This window comes from Cebus imitator, unplaced genomic scaffold, assembly GCF_001604975.1.
Source record: "Cebus imitator isolate Cc_AM_T3 unplaced genomic scaffold, Cebus_imitator-1.0 Scaffold562, whole genome shotgun sequence".
Lineage (NCBI taxonomy): Eukaryota > Metazoa > Chordata > Mammalia > Primates > Cebidae > Cebus > Cebus imitator.
This window is the reverse complement of record NW_016107877.1, coordinates 1,155,855-1,179,588: the sequence shown is the minus strand read 5'-3', so window position 1 is coordinate 1,179,588 and position 23,734 is coordinate 1,155,855. Positions and strand designations below refer to the sequence as shown.

Genomic DNA, 23,734 nt, shown 5'->3' with positions numbered 1-23,734 from the left:
ATGTTACATCCAACAGATATCAAGTGTGGCTGTGTTTTCTTTGAAAATTTCAGACATCCAGTGGTGATCCTGTGAATTCACCATGGATTCATGTGCCTCAGTGCACAGTTTGGGAACCAGAGCATTAAGGAATGACAAAGTCACGAAATGGAAAAGAGCGTAGCTCCCTAAATCTCTGTGTGAGAGGGAGCTAATGATCAGGATCACCCACCATAGACTTGTATGTGAGCAGAATAAACTCCTGTTGCATTTGAGTCATTATTCTTTTTTGAATTTGTTGACACAATATAGCCTAACTTAATCCATACATTATATGACAGCAGGGACCTTCTAATGATATCTCCTTGACCCAAGACTAAAATCTTTCTCCTCAGCACTTTACACAACCATTACCAAAACCATTGCTTCATACTAATAACAGGCTAACTTTTTCTAAAACTCAAATCTGAGTGCTTTCTTAGGATCCTTCATGGTATAATGTCTGTTGGTTTCCTCATGCACCAAACCCCAAGTCTGTCTCTCAATCTTAGCTACATGTTGGAATCCCCTGAAAAGCTTTAAAAAATATGCCTAGTTTCCCATCTGCGAAGATTCTGATCTCACTGACATGGACCAATTCCTTGAAAAACAGAAACTATATTAACTCACCCAATATGAAATAGAAAATTTGAATAGCCCTATAACTATTAATGAAATTGAATTTGTAATTTTAAAAACTTCCAGTAACAAAATCCATAGACCCAAATGGCTTCACTGGAAAATTCCTCCAAATGCTTAAAAGGAATTAAGAACAGTTCTGCACAACCTCTTCCAGAAAACAGATGAAGAAGAAATGTGTTTTCCAACTCATTTTATGAAGCTAGTATTATTACTTTGATACCAAACTGAGAAAGAAAACAACAGACTAGCATCACTCATGAATGTAGATGAAAAAATTATTAATAAAATATTAGTAAATAGAATTTAGCAATATATTTTTAAAATTATATACTATGACAAAATGGGGTGTACTTCAGAGATACAACGTTGGTTCAATATTAGAAAATCAGTCAATGTAATCTATCATATTATCAAGCTAAAGAAGAAAAGAATCTGATGATCATGTCACTCAATGCAAAACAAATTGACAGGATTCAAACCCATTCATTATTAAAACTCAGAAAAGTGGGAATAGAGAGGAACTTTGTCAACTTCATAAAAAGTATCTATTGAGGAGGCCCACAACTAGCATAGTATTTAGTGATGAAAGACTGAAGGCTTTTCTTCTAAAACCTTAACAAGGTAAGGCAATCCCTCTCTAAATTAACATAGTGCTGTAAGTTCAGCCACTGTTTTAGGCAAGAAAGGGTAATAAATATGTATAGATTAGAAATGAAGTAAAATTGTCCCTATTTGTAGATGAAAATTGTCTATATAGAAAACTCTAAGGAATTTACAAAAAAACTCACAAAACTTCCAGAAATAATAAGTTCAGCAAGGCCACAGGATACAAGCTAAATATACTACAATCAATTATATAACTATATACTAGCAATGAACATATGTACATGAAAATTAATAATAAAATATAATTTAGGCTGGGCATGGTGACTCACACCTGTAATCCCAGAACCTTGGGGTGCCCAGTCAGGAGAATTCCTTGAACCCAGGAGTTTGAGATCAGCCTGGGTAACACAGTGAGATTCCACACTATAAAATTTTTTTTTAATATTTATAATTGTTCCCAAAAATGAAATTCTTAGGAACAATTTATAACTGCTCCAAAAAAATTTCTTAGTACAAAACATACAGTACTTACATGCTGAAAACTAGAAAATGCTGATGAAAGAAATTATAGGTCTAAATAATTGGAAAGTCAAACCACGTGCGTGGACTGGAGGACTCAGCACAGTAAAGATGTTAATTCTTTCCAAATTGACATACAGGCTTATCATAAATCCTAAAAAAAAAAATCCCAGCAAAATATTTCACAGTTATAGACAAGATTAATCTATAATATAAACAATATCATTAAAAATGCCAATAGATTTACATTATTGCAAAAATAGAACATGTACCCTTACAAAGATTCTGTGAGAAACCACATGTCCCAAGGTATGCTAGTTGGTTGTTTAACATTGCTACTAAAGAATGGAGACTGCCTGTCCATGAAGCCTCCCTGTATGAGGTATGTCATACTACCAATCCCATCTCCTTCAAAAGAGATTGTAAAAAGAACAGACACCTGAAAGCAGGGTCCTGGGTGAGGAGGCTGGTAAAACCTTCAGTGTCTGTCCCTCTAAATTGGTCAGCCTGGATCTGCTTGAACATACAAAAAACCAAAACAAAATAAAACAGAAAAGAAGTATCATGGGCATAAGGCAATCAGAACCCGTATCCAACCATTTCATTGTTTTGTAAAACTATTTTGCACAGAATGAAGTCCAGCATAATTTGTTTTGTTCTGTGACACTCTTGTGTCTTGAAAGTTTTGTCTCATTGCTTATTTAAAAAATAAAATAGGCTTACACAGAAAAAGGGAGTTACCCATACATTTTGGCAAGTCCCTAAGATTCAGGAGCTATATGAACAGGAAATTACAGCATGGACAGTTGCCACAGAGTTGCTGAAAGAAGACGGGCAGACATAAGTGATGATTAAACAACAGGTGGGGGGTTCTGACAAGAGTAAAGGATGATTGTGGCACAGCCTGTTAGGGCCCCTAATCCATGTGGGCAAACAGTGTTCTTAGTGGTTCCTCAGAGGAGTCATCCCGGAGCTGCCATGAAGACACCCTCAGCTAGGGACGTGGATGAAGGGAAGGTGTTAAAGGCAGAGGAATAACAAATGGTAGGAGATTACATGAGGTCTGGGGAGAGCATGTCCTGTAGTAGAGTTTGCAATTTTCCTCAATTCTAGCTGCATGTTAGCATTAGAATCGCCTGGGAAAGCTTTTCAACTACGGATGCCTGGACACACCCCAGACCAATTGAATCAGATACCCACTGATAGATTTATATGCAGCTGTAGAAAATAACATAGAGATTCCTTATATTCTTTACCTTGTTTTCCCCAATAGAAATAGTTTCTAAATGTTTCATACGGTTTCTATAATATTATGGTTTACATTTTTTGGCTGTGACTCATTTTGAGTTAAATTTTATACAAGGCGTGAAACTTTGGCCGAGTTATGGGATTTTTTTTAATTTTTGTTTTGGTTTTTGCCTGTGGGTGTCAAGTTACCAGCATCATTTGTTGAATAGGCTTTCCTCTATTGAATTGCATTTGCACCTTGTCAAAAACTAATTTGCCATATTTGTGTGAATCTATTCCTGGGTCCTCTGTTTTGTTTCAGTGACCTACATGTCTATCCCTCCATTAATACCACACAGTGATTTTGCTTTTGTTTTTTGAAACAGGGTCTCACTCTATCACCTAGGCTGGAGTGCAATGGCATGATTATGGCTTACTACAGCCTTGACTTCCCAGGCTGAAGTGATCCTACCGTCTCAGCCTCCTGAGTAGCGGGGACTACAGATGCACACTACCATGTCTGGCTAATTTTTTTTTTTTTTTTTTTGAAATGAGGTCTCACTGTGTTGCTGCTCTTGAACATCTGGTCTCAAGAGATTCTCCTTTCGCAGCCTCTCACAGCACTGAGATTATAGGCATGAGTCACTGCACCTGGCCTACCACACAGCTTTTATTACTCTAACTAGATAAAGTGAAATTGAATAGACTAAATCCTCCCACTTTCTTCTTTTTAAAAAACATTCCTTTCCCTTTCATATAAATTTTAGAATAATCTTGTCTATAGTTACAAAATACTTTGCTGGGATTTTGATAAGGTTTGCATTAAACCTATGTATCAATTTGGAAAGAATTAGCATCTTTATGATGCTGAGTCTCCCAGTCCATACACGTTTGTCTCCCCAATTATTTAGGCCTTCTTTAATTTCTTTCATCAGCATTTTTTAGTTTTCACCATGTAAGTACTGTATGTTTTGTTACTTGTATGCCTAAGAATTTCATTTTTGGAACAATTATAAATGATATTTTATCAATTTTAATGTATATTCACTGCTACTGTATAGATATACAGTTGATTAAAGAAAACGTGTTTTTATGTTGACTTATGCTATCCACTGGAATATTAGTCCTTAGATGGCAGGAATAGTGTTCATTTTGTTCAGTGCTGTATCTCCAATGCCTCAAACACTGCCTGGTACATTGTAAGTGCTCAGTTCTTATTGAATGAACGAATGGGACGCCTTTCCATTTATTTTAATCTTACATCCTTCAGAAGTACTTTAAGGTTGCCTTCATATAGATCTTGCACATTTTTGTTAAGTTTTTTCCTAAAGATTTTACCTTTTGGCTATTGTAAATGGGGCCTTCTCTTCTATAACAACCTTTAGTGGCTGTTGTTTGTCTATATAAAGGATATAGTTTCTGCATACTAATTGTATAACCATCTGTGTTTTTAAGTATCAATTTTTTATAATTCTCTTGTGTTTGCCAAGCATCACTGTTACTTTTCTTAAAACTTTCTGGAGTTCAGTAATTAAAAAGATTGAATTACAAACACAAAGAAAAACAGCAAACAACTGCATTTCATACTATCAGTGGGATTCTATTTGGTTATGTTGAGTAAGTAATGGTACAGATGTAAACCTATACCATTTATTTTCCAAGATCATTAAATATGGTGATTAAGGAAAAAGTCAAACCCAGAACCATCTTTTTCCTCACTAGGTAGACATCATCTGTTGCCTGTGCTGCTTGGTAATTGAAAGAGATTACAGTGCCCCTACAAGGTTCTCTTAATTGGGGGAGTGATATTTGCAATTTAAATCACAAAAGAAAGAAATCCTCAGTACATATTGACTTGCCCAAGTTCCACTGTTTTACAGCAGTGTTTGTTCAGTAAGCCTTGATATATAAGTGAACTCATGCAAATAAATACATCTATCTTCATTTCTTCTGTCTTCATTAGATCATTATGCAGACATTAAACACCAAAAAGGCATTAAGTGATTGATTGGCTAAGTGGAGATTTCAGGTGAGCTGAAAGCAAACTCCAAAAGCAGGTTCCTTTCTCTCCAGACCACTTCTCTCCCACTCCCTACAGAAGTATCCATAAAAGATTTAGTCAATTCTTCAGGGACCAGAGATACTTATTGGCAGTTACCATTCTTGTGATTCAGCAAATTTTCTTGCAAGAATGTTCTATCTTTACTCCTGAGTTTTGCCTCATTTATATTCCTTCTTTGGTCTGCTCTACTCAGCTAATCCTGGTTGATAAGTACAGCAGATTGGATAGAAGACAAAGCTGTAAAATAGATAGTGCATTTGGAACCCCAGCCCTTCGCTCTACATTGTTGCCTGGACCATCTTCTTTGTGGCTGCTTCGCCACAACTCACACTGTGTGGCACAGTGGTCTGTGATGTTGCCTCTTTGACTAGGCTGTGGCCGTCTTGAGGATAATGGCCTTAACTTTTTCCATCTTTGAGTTTGTCTAGCTCAGAGTAGGCATTCAATACGTGCTGGAATCAGTGAATGCACAAATTACTCAATTAGCTGATACAGGAATATTTTCTCAATTTCACATTATTAAAATTAGCTCTTAGGAAAACATTTGAAATGCTTTTCAGTGACAGGGTAATTGACTATTATCACTTTAAAAAGTAGCCAGATTGATGAATTTATATTTTAATAATGATGAAATTAAACTAAAGTAATTGAGCTTTTCTAGATTTTCAATGTTCAGCCAGAACCCCGGGAAGCACCTGGGTTCCTTCTGGAGAAAATGACATTGTCCACCCCCCATAAGGCTGTACCTGTACATCCCATTTTATGTAGGAAGCATGTCCTTGAAAACTTGGAGTAGAAATAAAATTTTTTTAATAGAAACTTCTCACATGCGTGGTGTTACTATTTCATAGTTGCTTCTTCATGAAAATTGGATAGACCTTTAAGATAGGCACTTAAAAATCTATGCTTCCAACCCTACAAGTAAAGTTCTATAATCAAATGTTTAAATATACAGGATGACTCTGCATATTTAAAGAAAGTACAAAGAATCTTTTTGTTGGCAGAATTGTTAGGCACATTATATCTCTTTAATATGAACAGTCATCTGTTATGTCATTTTGGTTACTTTAATTATTAACTTTATTTAAAAAATGTATACCTAGCCTTCTACCAACAAGGGTTTAGAGGGATTGTTTATTAAGTTCATGTCTTCGAATATCAGTTGAACCTATATATGTTTTCATGAGATTTCTGGGGGTTGCTGTGTTTTGTTTTAAGGAGCACAGGAGAAATGCACACAGTGGTAGGATTTGTTACAGATACTTCTGGAACAGGTGACCTTTTAAGGTCCTGTACTTTCATGAACTTGACAAGAATTTTCATTCTTGAATTTCAATTCCTATTTGGTCTTTCATACAAAATGTCGTAGGTGAAGCTGACATTATACACACCCAGACTCCTCCTTGGCTTCTACTTTAAAAGACAATAATGACTTATGTATACAGTGTCAGGAGACTGCCATGAAAAAGCAGGCTTCCAGAGATGGTATGCTGGTGTGTTAAAATCACAGGAGCTGGCAAACTCAAAAGCCCTGCCTTGAGGGACATTCTGTAGGCTGCTGAGGAAATAAGTAGCCTGCCGTCCCCTGCCTTTTTCCCCAAGTACTCTGTTCTCTTCACTAGATCAGATGAGATACTGTTTCCTTATCTAATGTAATTTCATTTTTTCATTGGCTAGTGGGATAATATACTAGGAGCAGCAATTTAAAAACCTTTATGATATGCATTCATAGATATTTTCAACATTATAATTAACTGTATGTAATTGGGGAAAGGGTTAAGGTGTGCAAATAATCTTTTTTTTAATTTCACTTTGAAAAAGCAAGTTTGTTTTTGCATTTTAATATGTGCCTTTGATGTTCTAGAAGTTCGTTACCCCTGAAATGCATAAATTAATTTAGGAGAAGTTGGAAAATTGGATAATTTCCCCATTCCTACCGAGAAAATATATTTGCAGATTGGGGAATAACATCAGAGAGAATTTTAAAACGGCATTTATTCTAATTAGCCTCTAGAAGGTAAATATTGACTCATTTTTATTTCTGAAGAGAAGGAATTCTTACAGTTTTACCTTCTGCTCTGACTAAAATCAAAAGGTTTGAGTTTTGTCTTGCTATATAGACATTATCCCCACAAGATCTGTGAAAGTTAAAAATTTTGTAAGTAGAAAATGAAAGATTTATGGCAGTTACCTGGAAATTCTGAGGATAAACCCTGCCTTGCCACACCGTGACATATTCTGCAAGAATGATATGAGTTGTTACATACGCCGTCATACTTTGTTTTTGAAAGACAAAGTCAAGTCAATAATATTTTTCTAGAACCTGTAGAAAGCTCTCTTCTCCTTTCATGGGGCTTCCTAACCTGAAACCAACCATGAACTTGGAGTCTGCCACTGCGCTATATACATTCATATTATTATCTAAAATTCTGTTCTGATTCCCTACTTTACAACTTTTAATTGTTCCCATTGGAGTTACAAAGAGAGAAACCAGAGAAATTCACCCAGGAATGGCAGAAAACAAAGGGTGAATATTATTTGTACATAAGACAATTTGGACTATTTATTGTCAACATGGAGTGAATACAGAAAAAAAAAAAAAAAAACGGTGCCCACTTATCTACCTCAGCATTGTCTGCATGAACATCTTTATGAGATATTCTGTAAATTATAATGGAAGGAGGCCATAGATAATCTTTTCTCATAAAAGAAAAAGTGGAAAGAGCTTCTGGGGAGGAGTCACTTAACCATACACAAAACGACTTTGGTGATTCTACTCCCATTTTAATAAGGCAAATGCTTTTCTTTTAACAGAGGAATTCAAGGGCTCCACAGTTGTCGAGCTGATGAAGAAGGAAGGCACTACCCTGGGTCTGACGGTATCGGGAGGAATTGATAAGGACGGCAAGCCAAGGGTGTCTAATCTGCGGCAAGGAGGAATTGCTGCTAGGTAACTGCCTCTTGGGGAAATCTACTGAAAGGAATACAGGGTGTAATTAATTCAAAAATTAAAGCTCCATCAAAAGTGGCCACTAATAAATAAATGACAACTGCCATCTGCCGGGCAGCACAGGCCAGCAGAAGCACAGCGGGGCACGTTTCAGAAGCTGCTCCCAGGTCTGCCCGCGTGGCTGTCCTGGCCTAGGCTGCAGTCACCAGGGAGATTCTTGTGTCATCTCAGGAGCTGCCAGGTCCTCATAAGATTTTAATTTTAAAAAGCCTATGTGGATCTAGTCTGCAAATGTGCCACTGAACAGCAGACAAGCTGCAGTGGGAAGGAGACGCTCCAATCATCTAAATGTTAAATCTTAGAGTTCTTGCTCATAAAATGTCATCTGAAGTGGTGATTTCTGTGATTACTTTTAGTGATCAACCTGTTTGTACAATTTATAAACTTAATCCAGTGGATTGCTCCATGATCAGAAGGTACTGTTTGTAAGGGAGGCTGGTGTGGACACAAGCACCTCAATCTACTTTCCTTAGGCTTGTAAGAGGCATCTTTCCACACCCATAGACTCCTTTATTTTATAACAATCATGACCAGTTCGTGAGGCTAGGGGTTCATAAGTCTCCAGAGCTTCTTTATATCTGTCCCTCAAAGCAAGTGCGAAGGGGGAGAGGGGTAGCATTTTCAGTTGTATTAATGCTGTAATTAAAAGTATTACTGTGCCAGTTATATTGAGTATTAAAAATCACCAAATAGTCACTAAGGCACTATCATTTTGCAGGTAGTAAATCAAAATAACTAAAGGTGAGATCCCTGCCCTAAAGGGGCTCATAATCTGTTAGTGGAGATAAGGCATAAAAAACATGAAACATTTGGCAGCAACAATGGCATTGCATGATAGCAAAAGGCAACAACATGTTATTACAGATGTTATTACAGATGTAATTCAGGAAATGAGGTAAGGGCTATGCACGTACTGCAGACTGGGGCAGATTAGGAGGCTCTTTGAAGGAAGAATGATTGGAACTAGATTTATATATAAAATAAATGCATTAGCTATTTCTATTCTGGGAGAAAATGTTATTGAAGGTCCTTATCAATGACATGAATTTTAACACCTATTATTGGTCTTGCTACCTGCTCTTGGTTTAGAAATGGAGTTTGACTAAAGCCCAAGTGCAGCCAATATTCTATTATGGTGGTATAGAGAGACAGGAATGGTACTGAAACCCAGTGTTTGCATCATGATTTCTCCTGCACCAGTACTCTTCTTATCAATACTGCTGTAAACAATAAACAGCAAAATTAGCTGACCTTTTCCTTAGTCCTGGACAAACTCCCAGTGAAGTTATTGAAAGCTGTAAATGTACAAAAGGCAGACAGCAAAAATGAGAGAGACTGAGAATAAAAAGACGTGCTGTGCGTCACACTGCCATGTGTGCAACTCTGCAACAATCTTGCGTGTTCTTCACATGTACCCCAGAACCTAAAATGCAATTAAAAAAAAAAAAAAAAAGGTGTGCTATGTCTAGGATCTGGATTCCATCCCAGAGAACCAACTGGTTTAGGGCAGAGCAACAACAACAACAAAAAATTCTTCTCTTGATTTTATTTATGGTGCTTTTCAAAATAAAACAGGCAAAAAGGAAAAAATCAGAGATAGTGGCAGACTTAGAGCAGGACTTCCAAGGTATCACAGGCAGCATGAGTAAAAGGGATCCCTGGCTCTCATCTGACGTCAGCTGTATTCCTACCTTTAAGGGCCCGCCATCTCCTAGGAGGCAGGTACTTCTGCTGTCCCTCCTCTAGGCTTGCTTCTACAGTTGCATGCCTACTCATGAAGAGAAGGTGGAAGTATAGTCAGACTGGCATATGGAGAGGGTGGGTCTGCTGAAACAACATTGTCTGTTTTGCAGAAGTGACCAGCTGGATGTAGGTGACTACATCAAAGCAGTGAATGGAATCAACCTGGCCAAATTCCGCCATGATGAGATCATCAGCTTGCTGAAGAATGTGGGAGAAAGAGTGGTTCTTGAAGTAGAATATGAGCTTCCGCCAGTCTGTAAGTACAGTAGCCCCTGCTTATCCACAGGGGATACATTCCAAGACCCCCCAGTGGATGCCTAAAACTGCTCATAATACCAAACCCTATATATATATTTTTTTTTCTATACTTGCATACTTAATAATAAAGTTTAATTGTAAATTAGGTACAGTGAGACATTAACAGCAGTAAGTGGCTAGGTACAGTGGCTCAGTTCTGTAATCCTAACACTTTGGGAGACTGAGGCAGGAGGATTACTTGAACCCAGGTGTTCAAGACCAGCCTAGGTAACATGGCAAAACCCCACCTCTACAAAAATTTAAAAAATTATCTGGGCATGGTGGTGCACTCCCAGCTACTCGGGAGGCCAAGGTGGGAAGATCACTTTAGCCCAAGATGTTGAGGCTGCAGTGAGCCATGATCGCACCACTGCCATACAACCTGGGGAACATAATAAGGTCCTCTCTCAAAAAACAAACAAATACAACAGTAATAAAATTGAACAATTATATCAATATGCCAATCTCACTATTCTTGTGCTGTGAGCCATTATTAAGTAAAATAAGGGTTCCTTAAACACAAGTACTGTAAGGGCTGTGGGCGGCTGTGTATGCCTATAATCCCAGCACTTTGGAAGGCCGACAGGAGGATCACTTGAGGCCAGGAGTTCAAGACCAGCCTGGGCAACAAAAGGAGATCTTGTTTCTACCAAAAAAAAAAAAATTACTTGGGCATGGTGGCATACACCTGTAGTCCCAGCTATTTGGGAGGGTGAGGCAAAAGGATCCCTTCAGCCCAGAAAGTCAAAGCTGCAGTAAGCTGTGATGGTGCTATTGCATTCCAGCCTAGGTGACAGAACAAAATCCTGTGTCAAAAAAATAAGAAAAAAAGTACAGCAATAACATAACAGCCAATCTGATACCCAAGATGGCTGCAAAGTGACTAAGGCAGGAAGTGTAAACAGCATGAATGTGCTGGACATCCAGATGGATAAAGCAGACAGTGTGAGATTATCATCACACTCCTCATAATAGCACACAATTTAAAACGTAGGAATGGTTTCTTTCTGGAATTGTCTACTTAATATTTCCAGACTGCAGTTAATTGGGAGTAACTGAAACCACAGAAAATAAAGCTGCAGATCAGGAGGAATTGCTGTCATCATAACCCACAGGAAGATCAGCTGCACCACAGTATTTCCAAAGCAAAACCAGCTTCTTAATTTTTTTCCCTTTGCCATCAATATCTCGTTACAGGAATGGCAAAGCCAACTTTCTTGATATTTAAAAATTATTTGAATTGAAAAACTTACTGCCTACTCAGGAAGAATTAAAAAGGGCATAGCTAACAATGAAATTATGAAGGGCCTGTGTTCTGTTAAGGTGATCTGTGAACATCATATTTGCCACTTAAACCATTTTAATTCAACATACTTGTAAGTTCTGTGCAATAAGTACCATCTAGGCTTTGTATTTAGTGACTAGGTTTTTTTTTTTAAAAAAAAAAGCCTATTTAGTGTGTTTTACATTGATTCTTAAATGGATATATTCATTTCTTTTTTAATTTTTAATTTCTGTGGGCACATAGGAGGTATATATATTTGGATATATCATATATATGAAAGTAGCTTCAGAACGCATATTGTCAAGTAGTATTAATAGCAGTATTAGCTAACAGATTTTTTTTTTTTTGAGACAGAGTCTCACTCTGTTGCCCAGACTGAAGTGCAGTGGCGTGATCTCAGCTCACTGCAACCTCCACCTTCCAGGCTCAAGCAATTCTCCTGCCTCAGCCTCCCGAGTAGCTGAGATTACAGGCACCTGCCAACACACCCAGCTAATTTTTGCATTTTTAGTAGGGACGGGGTTTCGCCATGTTGGCCAGGCTGGCCATGAACTCCCGACCTTAGGTGATCCACCCGCCTTGGCCTCCTAAAGTGCTGGAATTACAGGCATGAGCCACCACATCCAACCCAACAGATTTTGATTGTACCAAATGTCTGGCATTATAAAGAACTTGACTTCCATTAAGTTATTTAATCCTTTCCACAAGGGGTGTCAGCATAGTAGATATTAACTTTATATCCAATAACCAAGTTCAAATCCCAGCTCCACATTTTACTAGCTACATGCCTTTGAGAAAGTTATTAAGCTTTCTATGTGTTAAGTTTCCACGTCTGTAAAATGGGAATATTATAGTTCCTATATGTAGATTTGTTATGAGGATTAACTGAGTCAGTATTTGGAAAACACTTAGAATAATGCCTGGCACTGTCAATGTTCTCAATAAATAATAAGACAATCAACACTACAAGATGGGCATTATTTTTTTCATTTTACAAAGGCTTAAGTATTTTCCCAAAATACAAACCTTGCTACAACTTTTTTTCATTTTCAGCAACACTAGCCAATAGAATAGGGTGTAAAGGCTTGGACTGTGTCAGTAGTTAAATGGCAGCTTTGCTCATTTTTGTCTTTGTGACCTTGGGCATGTTATTTAAATTCTCTGAGACTTCAGTTTCTAACCTGTAAAATAGCTATAGTAGTTGCAGAAATTTGGAATGATTCAGTGTTATAATCACATAATCACTATTGAGACCGTCATCAAATACTTGGTAAGTAACTAATAATATTAGCCATTATTACCATTATTACATTGTTATACTGAAAATACTGTGTTTTCTTGAACTTTAAATGAGTCAGTTTGATTTGAAATCACTCTCTCAAACCATTGCCAAAGACATAAGAGAAACCAGATATCTAGAGCTAATCCTCTTTGATTATACATTTGTATTCCTCTGGGGATATGAATATCAGTAAAATGCAACCCATTCCTAAAAGAAACTCTAAGTATAGCTTTCAGGCAAAGGCCAATAGTGAAGATTTGTCCAGTGTCGTAAGTGATTCAGAGCTAGGGGTTTCTAGGAAGACTTAAAGGAGGTTGTGCCAGCCAGGTGGTAAGAGGAATAGTCAGACAAAGGCTGCACCCCAGTGCACAGGTTAAACTACAAACAGATAGGCGAAGACAGAGAAGGGGCCAGATGCAGTGGCTCATGCCTGTAATCCCAGCATTTTGGGAGGCTGAGGCGGGTAGATCACCTGAGGTCAGGAGTTCAAGACCAGCCTGGCCAACATGGCGAAACCCCATCTCTCATAAAAATACAAAATATAAAAATTACCCAGGCATGGCGGTGGGTGCCAGTAATCACAGCTATTTGGGAGGTTGAGGCAGGAGAATCACTTGAATCTGGGAGGCAGAGGTCGCAGTAAGCCAAGATGATGCCACAGCACTCCAGCCTGGGCAATAGGGCAAAAGAAAGAGAGAAAGAGAGAAAGGACTTGGAGAAAGATGAGGCCAGTGGGGCACACGAGGACCAAATGAGGGCTTTATAAGCCATATTGATAGAGCTTGGTATCCAGTGGTCCATGAGGAGCCCTTAAAGGGGAAAGGCATCACAAGATCCGAGTTTTTAGGATTATCATTGTGGGAGACCAAATAGAGAGAAAACCAGAGGCTACAAGCCCAAAGGCTGTTAGGATTTTTCAAAACAGAAGTGATATCCTAAATTAAAACAGCATTAGTAGAGTTAGAAGAGAAGATGTGTATCAGAAATGTTTAGGAGTCAAAACCTGTTATGACTTGGTAATTACACAGTACCATCTTTTTCTCACTCATACAATAAAGCTGATGGGAAAGGGGGAAAATATTTTTAAACACAAAAGTGTGTCCCAGCACTTTGGGAGGCCGAGGCGGGTGGATCACGAGGTCAAGAGATCGAGACCATCCTGGTCAACATGGTGAAACCCCGTCTCTACTAAAAATACAAAAAATTAGCTGGGCATGGTGGCGCATGCCTGTAGTCCCAGCTACTCGGGAGGCTGAAGCAGGAGAATTGCCTGAACCCAGGAGGCGGAGGTTGCGATGACCCGAGATCGTGCCATTGCACTCCAGCCTGGGTCACAAGAGCGAAACTCCATCTCAAAAACAAACAAACAAACAAACACAAAAGTGTGAATTGTTATGATGCAAATAAAAAGGGGTCTATTTTCCAAAAATACTCTTTGTCTCTTTCTATTATATTAGAAGAAAGTAGTAAGATAATTGAGTTCAGAGTGGTTGAAGGGATTAATAAGTTTCCCTTTCACTTAGCTTAGACAGCTAGAACAGAAAGAAGCCATCCACAGCTGAAGGTCCATGGGGAGAACTGACTGCCAAAAAACAAGCCACCCAAGGCCAAGACTGGTTGCTCTCTCAGGATCACAGCAGTTTGAGGCTCAACTGACCACAGAGTTCAGAAAGAACCAGGAGAAAAAAGAGAGAGAGAGAGAGAGAGAGAGAGAGAGAGAGAGAGAGAGTGTGTGTGTGTGTGTGTGTGTGTGTGATCTGATAGAAGAAAACTGGTTTGACCTTGGCCCTTTCTGAGATTCAGTTTCTTTATGAAAATAAAATGATTGGTCTACATATACTCTAAAGCTCTTTGTGACTTTAAAATTATGTGATGCTTTGAGGCTGTATTTAGGGAGAATATTACCAACCTGTAACTTAGATATTTATGTATTAAAAGTTAGTCTAGGCTGGGTGCAGTGGCTTACACTTGTGATCCTAGCACTTTGGGAGGCTGAGGCAGAAGAACCCCTTCAGCCCAGGAGTTCTATCCTTGGCAACATAGAAAAACCCTGTCTCAATTAAAAATAAAATAATAAGAATAAAAAAGTTGTTTTATAGGAGTGCCTTCAAATTTTTTGGTCACTTAACTCTTAAAGAATTGTGAAATGTTAGATAATTCTCATCCATTTTTAGTTAACACCTAAAATTATCTTAAGGATAAATAGAAAGGATGCAATTCATAGCACATTATTTGTTTTATATGTCCTTAAATTCTGTTTTCATGCAAAGCTTGGAGCTACAGAACTATCTCATTTAATGAAAAACAGTCTGCCTTATAATCTGATTGGCAAAGGCAATCTTCACTGTTAATCCATTAGCTAACTCAGATGAGCTTCCTATCATAAGGAGTCATTTTTAAGTCAAATAAATGTGCTAAACTATGTCCTTGTGACAGTCTCCTGACTTCTCAGTTCTAAAATAGACAGATGATAGATGATGGTGGTGGTGATGGTGGTGAGGAGGAGGAGGAAGAGGATGGAGGAGAGAGGGAGAAAGATAGTCCCAGATCTCCTCCATGTGATTTATGCTGGGATTCAGTCTGAGGGAACAACAGCTACCAGGAGGAAGCTCTTCCTGCGGCAATGGCAGAGGAAAAACGGCAAGCGCAGCCATGTAAGTGCAATTCCAGCCTCTGCTTGTGTCTCTTAACATCCTAGTGGCAAAAGTAAATCACATGGGCAAGTGCAGCATAATGAGGTAGGAAAGTTCTCAACTCCTGTTCTCCTACTGAGGCAAGGAATAGGGAGGCAAGGAAGGAGTTTGCAATTTCAAAAACCTCATCTACCATAGAAAAATAACTGTATAGAAGTATATGCAGATCCACATATAGTAAGAAGAGACAGTAGCGCAACTGAAAGACCGAGGAAAACTTTTGTGTTGTGAACTTGGTTTCTACCTACCCTTTGATTCTTTGGGTAAGCTCTTTAATTGGAGTGTTGTGTACACATATATATGTCTGAGTCATTAGTAAAATCTACATGGCAATGCAGGATGTCTACTACTGCATGTGAAAACCCCGTCATGAAGAGCAAGCCATGCAAATAGAAACTATAAAGACCAAATCTATTTCATTAATTGTATTAAAATGCAGTCCACATTCAAATTTATCTTTGTAAATGATGGAGAGCAATAGTGTGAATAATCTAAAGCTGTAGAAAATACAAAGCCTTTATACTGAATTTAAATTTGATTGTAAGATTTTGTAGTGAGCAAGATTTAGCTAAAGCAAAATCAAAATTACAATACTTTGCATTCCCATAACAGATACCAAGCCAACAAGGACAGGTGGCCCAGAATTAGAATTCAGTTATGTAACATTGAAAGTTGATTTACTGAATAAATGAAATAATATGTATAAACCATTTTGCAGAGTTCTGAGCACACACTAAATTCTTATTGTTTCTCTCCATATCCTTTCCTTTCCTCGCTTACTGAGAGAACAAAAAGATAATATTCTTAACCAATTTCTTCAAGTGGATTGTTGGGCCACCGAAATAAGGAAACATTTGGAATGAACTCAATTTTTTTGTTTAATTAAAACTGTACCTCAACACTTTCATCTGTTTGTGTGTACTGTTCCTAGTTGATTAGTCTAAGCTGAAATTCCCCTGATGGCAAGAATATGACATTTAATTAAATCAGCAGTATACCAAAATATTTTTCAGCTGTAGGTTTATGTTGTTTTTCAGCAGATCCAAATTTTTATTGTACTTTATGTCCCAGCCAGATAGTGGACAGTTTTATGAATTTAAATGGGTACTTTTCTTAATCATGTCTATTCCCTTGAGGGTTCAGAATTTCTGATCATTAAAAAAATTGTGATTAATGCCTAAAACTACTTGCTATTTCTGTAAATGACAAGAAAAGTGTTTTTTTTAAACAATGCCTTTGGATTCTTCCTGTATGTTTCTTGCTGATAGTTTTATGTAATAAACCCTCTGGATCTAGTAGCAATGTAAAAAAAATGTGTAAATTGATAATGTACATAGCATTAACTATGTACAAATTCAAAATAAAGATCTAAAACTCTCTTCTTCTATACATTACAAATTTTTCTGTCTCCATGAATAGAAACATCCCTCTATGCATAATGATAAAATACCAATTTGTGGAAGTTTTATGGTTTTTTTAATGCAGAAATAGTATACAGTACAACCAGAATGATTCAACAGGTTCTTGAAAGCAATCTTACAGAATATTTTAGTGACTATACCTTCATATGCCTTATACCCTCATACATATGTGTAATATAACTAGAGATTGCAACTTGGCAATGCAATTCCATTTTGTTAAATGAAAGCAGTAATCAGGCAGACATAACATAAGCATAATGTGTCAAGTAAAATTAAGTTAATCTGTAGTTTCTTAGTTCATAGTAACATTTTGAATGTACTTAGAATTTCTTTTGCCCTCCAAGTTTCATCTGGGTTGCTGTGTCTTAGTTCAATAGCTGTTTATATGTCAGAACTTGTATTAGCATCAGCCTAATTGTTGATAGGGACCTGAGAATGGTAATTTTTCTTCCTGTGCCAGCTGCAAAATAAAAATAAATACAGAAGATATTTTATAAGTGTTACAGAAATATCGTTTTTGCATTTTCCAAAAGAAAACAATTCTACTTATGTATAAATATTGTCTCTCATTATATGGAGTTTAAATAATGTAAATATCACACTCTTATCTGGAGAATAACTACATGGAAAGAAAAAACTAGCTATGATTTTGGTTCCACTTGTATCTATGTTAGTCACTTATGCAGATGACTGTTTTATGGTATTTTTATGTCATTACAATTTTTTAAACATTTTCTTTGAAAAGAAATTGTTGCTTATTACTAAAAACAGAACTTATTTTCAAGAGGGATCTGTAATATTTTATGCCACATTGAATGATTTGGAAATGTTATGACGACTTACAACTTATATTTCCTTCTTTCTTTTCCTTATTCAGCTGTGCAAGGATCAAGTGTTATTTTCCGAACAGTGGAGGTCACATTACATAAAGAAGGCAATACCTTTGGTTTTGTAATACGAGGTAGGTGTTGGTTAGAAAAATCTACATTGAAAAAAAAAAATTACTTCCATAGGTTTTCGGGGAACAGGTGGTATTTGGGTATTTTGTTACATGAATAAGTTATTTAGTGGTGATTTGTGAGATTTTGGTGCACCCATCACCCAAGCAGCATACACTGAACCCAATTCGTAGCCGTTTATTCCTCACCCCCTTCCCCCTTCCCCGCCCCGGGTTCCCAAAGATCCCTTGTATCATTCTTATGCCTTTGCATCCTCATAGCTTAGCTTCTACTTACTAGTGAGAACATACGATGTTTGATTTTCCATTCCTGAGTTACTTTCACTTAAAATAATGGCCTCCAATACCTCCAGGTTGCTGCAAATGCCATTAATTTATTCCTTTTTATGGCTGAGTAGTATTTTATTGTATATGTATACCACAGTTTCTTTATCCACAGGTTGATTGATGGGCATTTGGGCTGGTTCCATATTTTTGCAATTGCAAATTGTGCTGCTATAAATATGCATGTGCAAGTATCTTTTTCATATAATGACTTCTTTTCCTCTGGGTAGATACCCAGGTGTGGGATGGCTGGATCAAATGGTAATTCTACTTTTTGTTCTTTAAGGAATCTCCACACTGTTTTCCCTAGTGGTTGTGCTAGTTTACATTCTCTCCAGCAGTGTAGAAGTGTTCCCTTTTCATTGCATCCATGTCAACATCTATAATTTTTTTTTTATGTTTTGATTATGGCCATTCTTGTGGGAATAAAATGGTACCACACTGTGGTTTTGATTTGCATTTCCCTGATCATTAGTGATGTTGAGCATTTTTTTCATATATTTGTTGGCCATGTCTATATCTTCTTTGAGAATTGTCTATTCATGTCCATAGCCCAATTTTAATGGGATTATTTTTTTCTTGCTAATTTCTTTGAGTTCCCTGTAGATTCTAGTCCTTTGTTGGATGTATGGGTTATAAAGATTTTTTTTTCCTCACTCTGTGGGTTAGAAAAATCTTCTATTCTTTAAATAAATACAACAATGAATGGTAATATAAGTAGAAACCAAATGTAGCTCTATTTTTGGTTCATTATACAGAGCAAAAAGCCACTGTTTATAAACCTTGTCAATTCAGTCATCCTATACTTTTCAACATGTCTTTTTTCTTTCCTTTTATATTTTTCTATATCACTGAATCAAAAATGTTGATTAGCATGGCTTGATTTGATTTAATACACTAGAATTAAGGGACTTTATTTAAATAAATTTCTCCAGAAACACATTTTGTTATTGTAGCTTTCTGAAAATGGATCAAAGATTCTAATCTCTTGGGTACTTACGTGCTTCAGCTCAAGTCATATTATAGTATGGCATTGATAATAACAATTTCAGGTGACTTCAACTTGTCATAAAACTACTAATTCTAAAGTATAATTCTATCTTTCATTATTTTTTCTTACTAGCAATTTTATTCCTTAAAAATGATGTCTATGTTAACAACTCTCAATCCCCAATATGACAATGAGGTTCAATAGGGAGCTATATAAACACCAGGGATTTTTTTTTTATTTTTCTAACTTTTATGTTCAAGGGGTAGATGTCCAGGTTTGTTATATGGGGAGATTGCATATGATGGGGGTTTAAGGTACAAATAATTTTATCATACTCAATAGGTAGTTTTTCTATCCTCATCCTCCTCCCACCCTCCACCCTCAAATATGCCCCAGTGTCTGTTGTTCCCTTGTGTCCATGGGTACTCAATGCTTAGCTCCACTTATAAGTGAGAACATGCAGTATTTGGTTTTCCACTATCAGGAATGTTTTAACAGTTCACATTTCTTGATTGTTTTATCTTCACCTATAACATTTTATACTTCACCAGAGTAAAAATTCTATCAAAATCATTAAAACATTAATTAAAATTAAGCATTTAATAAATATATATGCATCAAAGAATGAAGGAGATATGGATACTTGTACAAATTTTTCTTAAGTGATTGAGTTTTAAATAGTAGCTTTCATTCTGTGCCAGTCACTTAGCAAATCAATCAATCAAATGTTTATTAAGCACATGTCAACATGTCAGCATGGAATAAAGTAGTATGGAGTCATAAGACAAGACCCCAATCTACAGGAAATTTAAGACATAAGTTGATAGAGTGCTCAAGTGAGTAGTAGAGAAGATAGGGAACTAGAAACTCATTGAGAGATTTAGACTTGTAGTTATTACATTTTTCTGACCAAGGCCTATTTTTAGGTGGAGCAACAGAGCCCAAGATCATTTACGTAACCATCCCTAAATTTTTTTTTTTTTTTTTTTTTTTTTTATTGCATTTTAGGTTTTGGGGTACATGTGAAGAACATGCAAGATTGTTGCATAGGTACACACGTGACAGTGTGATTTGCTGCCTTCCTCCCCCTCACCTATATCCGGCATTTCTCCCCATGCCATCCCCCCCAACTCCCCACCCCCCACTGTCCCTCCCCTATTTCCCTCCAACAGACCCCAGTGTGTAGTGCTCCCCTCCCTGTGTCCATGTGTTCTCATTGTTCAACACCCACATGTGAGTGAGAACATGCGGTGTTTGATTTTCTGCTCCTGTGTCAGTTTGCTGAGAATGATGCCTTCCAGGTTCATCCATGTCCCTACAAAGGACATGAACTCATCGTTGTTGATGGCTGTGTAATATTCCATGGTGTATATGTGCCACATTTTCCCTGTCCAGTCTATCATCGATGGGCATTTGGGTTGGTTCCAGGTCTTTGCTATTATAAACTGTGCTGCAATGAACATTCGTGTGCATGTGTCCTTATAGTAGAACGATTTATAATCCTTTGGATATATACCCAGTAATGGGATTGCTGGATCAAATGGAATTTCTATTTCTAGGTCCTTGAGGAATTGCTGCACTGTCTTCCACAATGGTTGAACTAATTTACACTCCCACCAACAGTGTAAAAGCATTCCTATTTCTCCACATCCTCTCCAGCATCTGTTGTCTCCAGATTTTTTAATGATCGCCATTCTAACTGGCGTGAGATGGTATCTCAATGTTGTTTTGATTTGCATTTCTCTAATGACCAGTGATGATGAGCATTTTTTCATATGTTTGTTGGCCTCATGTATGTCTTCTTTTGTAAAGTGTCCGTTCATATCCTTTGCCCACTTTTGAATGGGCAAAACCATTCAGGATATAGGCGTAGGCAAGGACTTCATGACCAAAACACCAAAAGCATTGGCAATAAAAGCCGAAATAGACAAATGGGACCTAATCAAACTCCACAGCTTCTGCACAGCAAAAGAAACAGTCATTAGAGTGAATCGGCAACCAACAGAATGGGAAAAAGCTTTTGCAGTTTACCCATCTGACAAAGGGCTGATATCCAGAATTTACAAAGAACTAAAATAGATTTACAAGAAAAAAGCCATCCCTAAATTTCTGTTTAAAATAACTAGATGAATATAATGAAAAGTCACTGTACAAGTAATTTTTGGCTGAAGGATGATATATACAAATCTGTTTTGTAATATAGATATGAAAGAGAAGGTTCTTGACTCACATGCATACAAGCCTAATTATTGAAACACTGTACTGAAAAATACTGTTGTTGTAGATATTCATTGATGGTGACTATATGGTTAGTCAATAACAAATCAAATTAATAATGAAAGAACTCAATCAAGAGTAATTTATCGAGAAATAAACAGAATAGAAGCAATTGAAATGCACAGCCATGTCAAGATAACTGATGATGTAATGTTAGTAAAACACCTTTCCCACAGTTTGCAGAAATTTCAACTACCTGTGTGTATGCCCAGGAGTTTTATAATATAAGTGTAGAATACTGCCTGATATTGGAGGTACTTAATATGTGAATGACTGAATGTTGCCTAGATGTGTGTGAACATCAGACTTCATAGTATTATAGTGATTTTTAAAACCTTAGTTATAATAACCAATATTAGTTTATGATGACCACATTTTTATAGGTCTTAATTCCCTTAATTTGTTGGTTGAACATAAATGTTTTTGGAATCTTGCATAATTTCTCAATGAGAATCAAACAGTTTCTATTTTTAGATTAGTTTGAGGTCCATCTGGAGGAATTTTTCTGCTCAAATTTTACCTATCACTTAAGAATCACTGGTTAATCAGAACAAGAAAGTGCTATGAGTAAATATTAGCATGGCAGATAAGATATTTTGGCATAGATGGGATTTGAGCTAAACTTAATCAATAGAAAATATCAGGAGAGTCAGGAAAAAGAAGCTATTGCTGATGAAGCATATCTATTTAGTATGGGAGAATTTCTTCGTAACCTATTAGAACGGAACCTGCAACATTAAGCCATTAGCTGATGAATTCACAGGTTTTAAAACCTTATTCCCTAAATGATAGAACCTTGCATCCATAGAATAAAAATGATGTTCTGGCCTAAACCTTGGAGTGTTAAATTTCCATTAAGGCACGCAAGCCAGAGGAGATGAGTTAGGGTGATAGGAAAGGCAGTCTGCCACGAAGCTGCTTTCCACTTTTAGACAAGGAAGCCTTCTCTAGTCATTCTCACATGTAAAATTGTAGGCGAGCCTAGTCATTTAACACGTTTATGTTAAATGACTGCTTGATATTCAACAGTGCGGCTTGATATTCAGATTTGGTCTGCACTGTGGCCCTGGCAGTGGTATTTTCAAAAAGCATCCCGATTGATACTAATGTGCAGCCAGGATTGAGAAGATCACTGGTCTCTGAGTGGTTCCTATTTTGCCTTGCTGCTACAAACTACTAGAGCCTAAATGAGTCACACAGGAAACACGATTCATTACAAATAACAGTAAAATGCCACATATCAAGAAATATAGAACTGTCTCACACTTTAACAGGCATTCGATGTTACATATTGAAATTTGTAAATACAAACCAAAATTATGGAAAGATTTCTTGCTGTCTTTGGCCCCCATCCTTTTCTCAATCAGTGTTCCTTTAGGGAAAAGCAAACCTATCCTTTATGATCACCTTGCAAAAGAGAAATCATTTAACAGTATTTATATAAATATGGGTAAGTATTTGTGGTAACTTTGTCATAATTTTCATTTTAAAAAGTTTTTGCTGAGAAAATGGTGAATTTCCTATTTTAAAGAGGAATTTCTAAAGAATCTAAACACAATGAAAGAATAAAATACTAATAAAATATTGAATGAGAGCTTTTACCAATCAATCACACTAAACAAATCACTTGTCATAGCAGTGAGCACAAAAGAAGCATTTGCCTTCCTCAGAAACTACAAATGCCTTTTCATTTTTCTCTTAGGCTCTTTTCTGTAAGTTGACCTTTCGGCCTGTTCCAGGTTTGGGAACTGTCTGTCTGTTCTAGCAGGCAAACATGAATAGAGCAATAGTTGACAATAGCTTTATATTTATCAGATATTGACAAACTAGAGATTTCCCAGATGGACAGTCAGGATGGTAATGTACAAAGGAATCAGGTCACATGAAGAATAAGTAAGGAAACTGGCTTTGTTCAACATTAAGAAGGTGAGATTTAGCAGGCATATAATCTGTTTTCAACTTTCAGAAAAACATTTTTGTAAAAGAGAGCATACATTTTTATTTTACTGCTCTGGATCATAGAACAAAGGTGAAGGAAGAGAGAGATCATTTAAATATTAGGAAGAGCTTTCTAACACTCCTTGGTGTCCAAAAGTGGAGTGAGCAGCCTCAAATCAAGTAAGTAGGCCAGCACCAGTGCATTTCATGTGGAGGCTGGGGGAGCACAGATTAAGGAAATTGTACAAAAGCGTCCTGGATTAAAAACAGAATTTATAATAAATTATCTTCCATCTCAAAACATCTGTTTCTATGAATTCTTGTGGAGAAATTTTTCTAACAGAATATTAATATCTCCATTCAAGCATTGCAGCTGGCTTGACACAGTCTGAAAAATTTGCCCCAATTGTTTGAACACCTCACTTTTCATGAGAACCACTT

At 36.9% G+C, this 23,734-nt stretch overlaps 1 protein-coding gene across 7 annotated transcripts in view; it reads left to right on the top strand.

Moving 5' to 3' along the window:
* Window positions 1-7,891: 7,891 nt before the first annotated feature.
* Window positions 7,892-23,734, top strand: part of GRIP1 (glutamate receptor interacting protein 1) — a 180,299-nt gene continuing 164,456 nt past the window's right edge. For all 7 annotated transcript variants that reach the window (XM_037733987.1, XM_017515844.2, XM_037733989.1 and 4 more), the window contains exons 1-3: window positions 7,892-8,024; window positions 9,938-10,083; window positions 17,683-17,766. In XM_037733987.1, coding sequence (XP_037589915.1) covers window positions 7,921-8,024; window positions 9,938-10,083; window positions 17,683-17,766 — 334 coding nt within the window. In that variant the 5' untranslated portion in view covers window positions 7,892-7,920. The remainder of the gene's footprint in view (window positions 8,025-9,937; window positions 10,084-17,682; window positions 17,767-23,734) is intronic.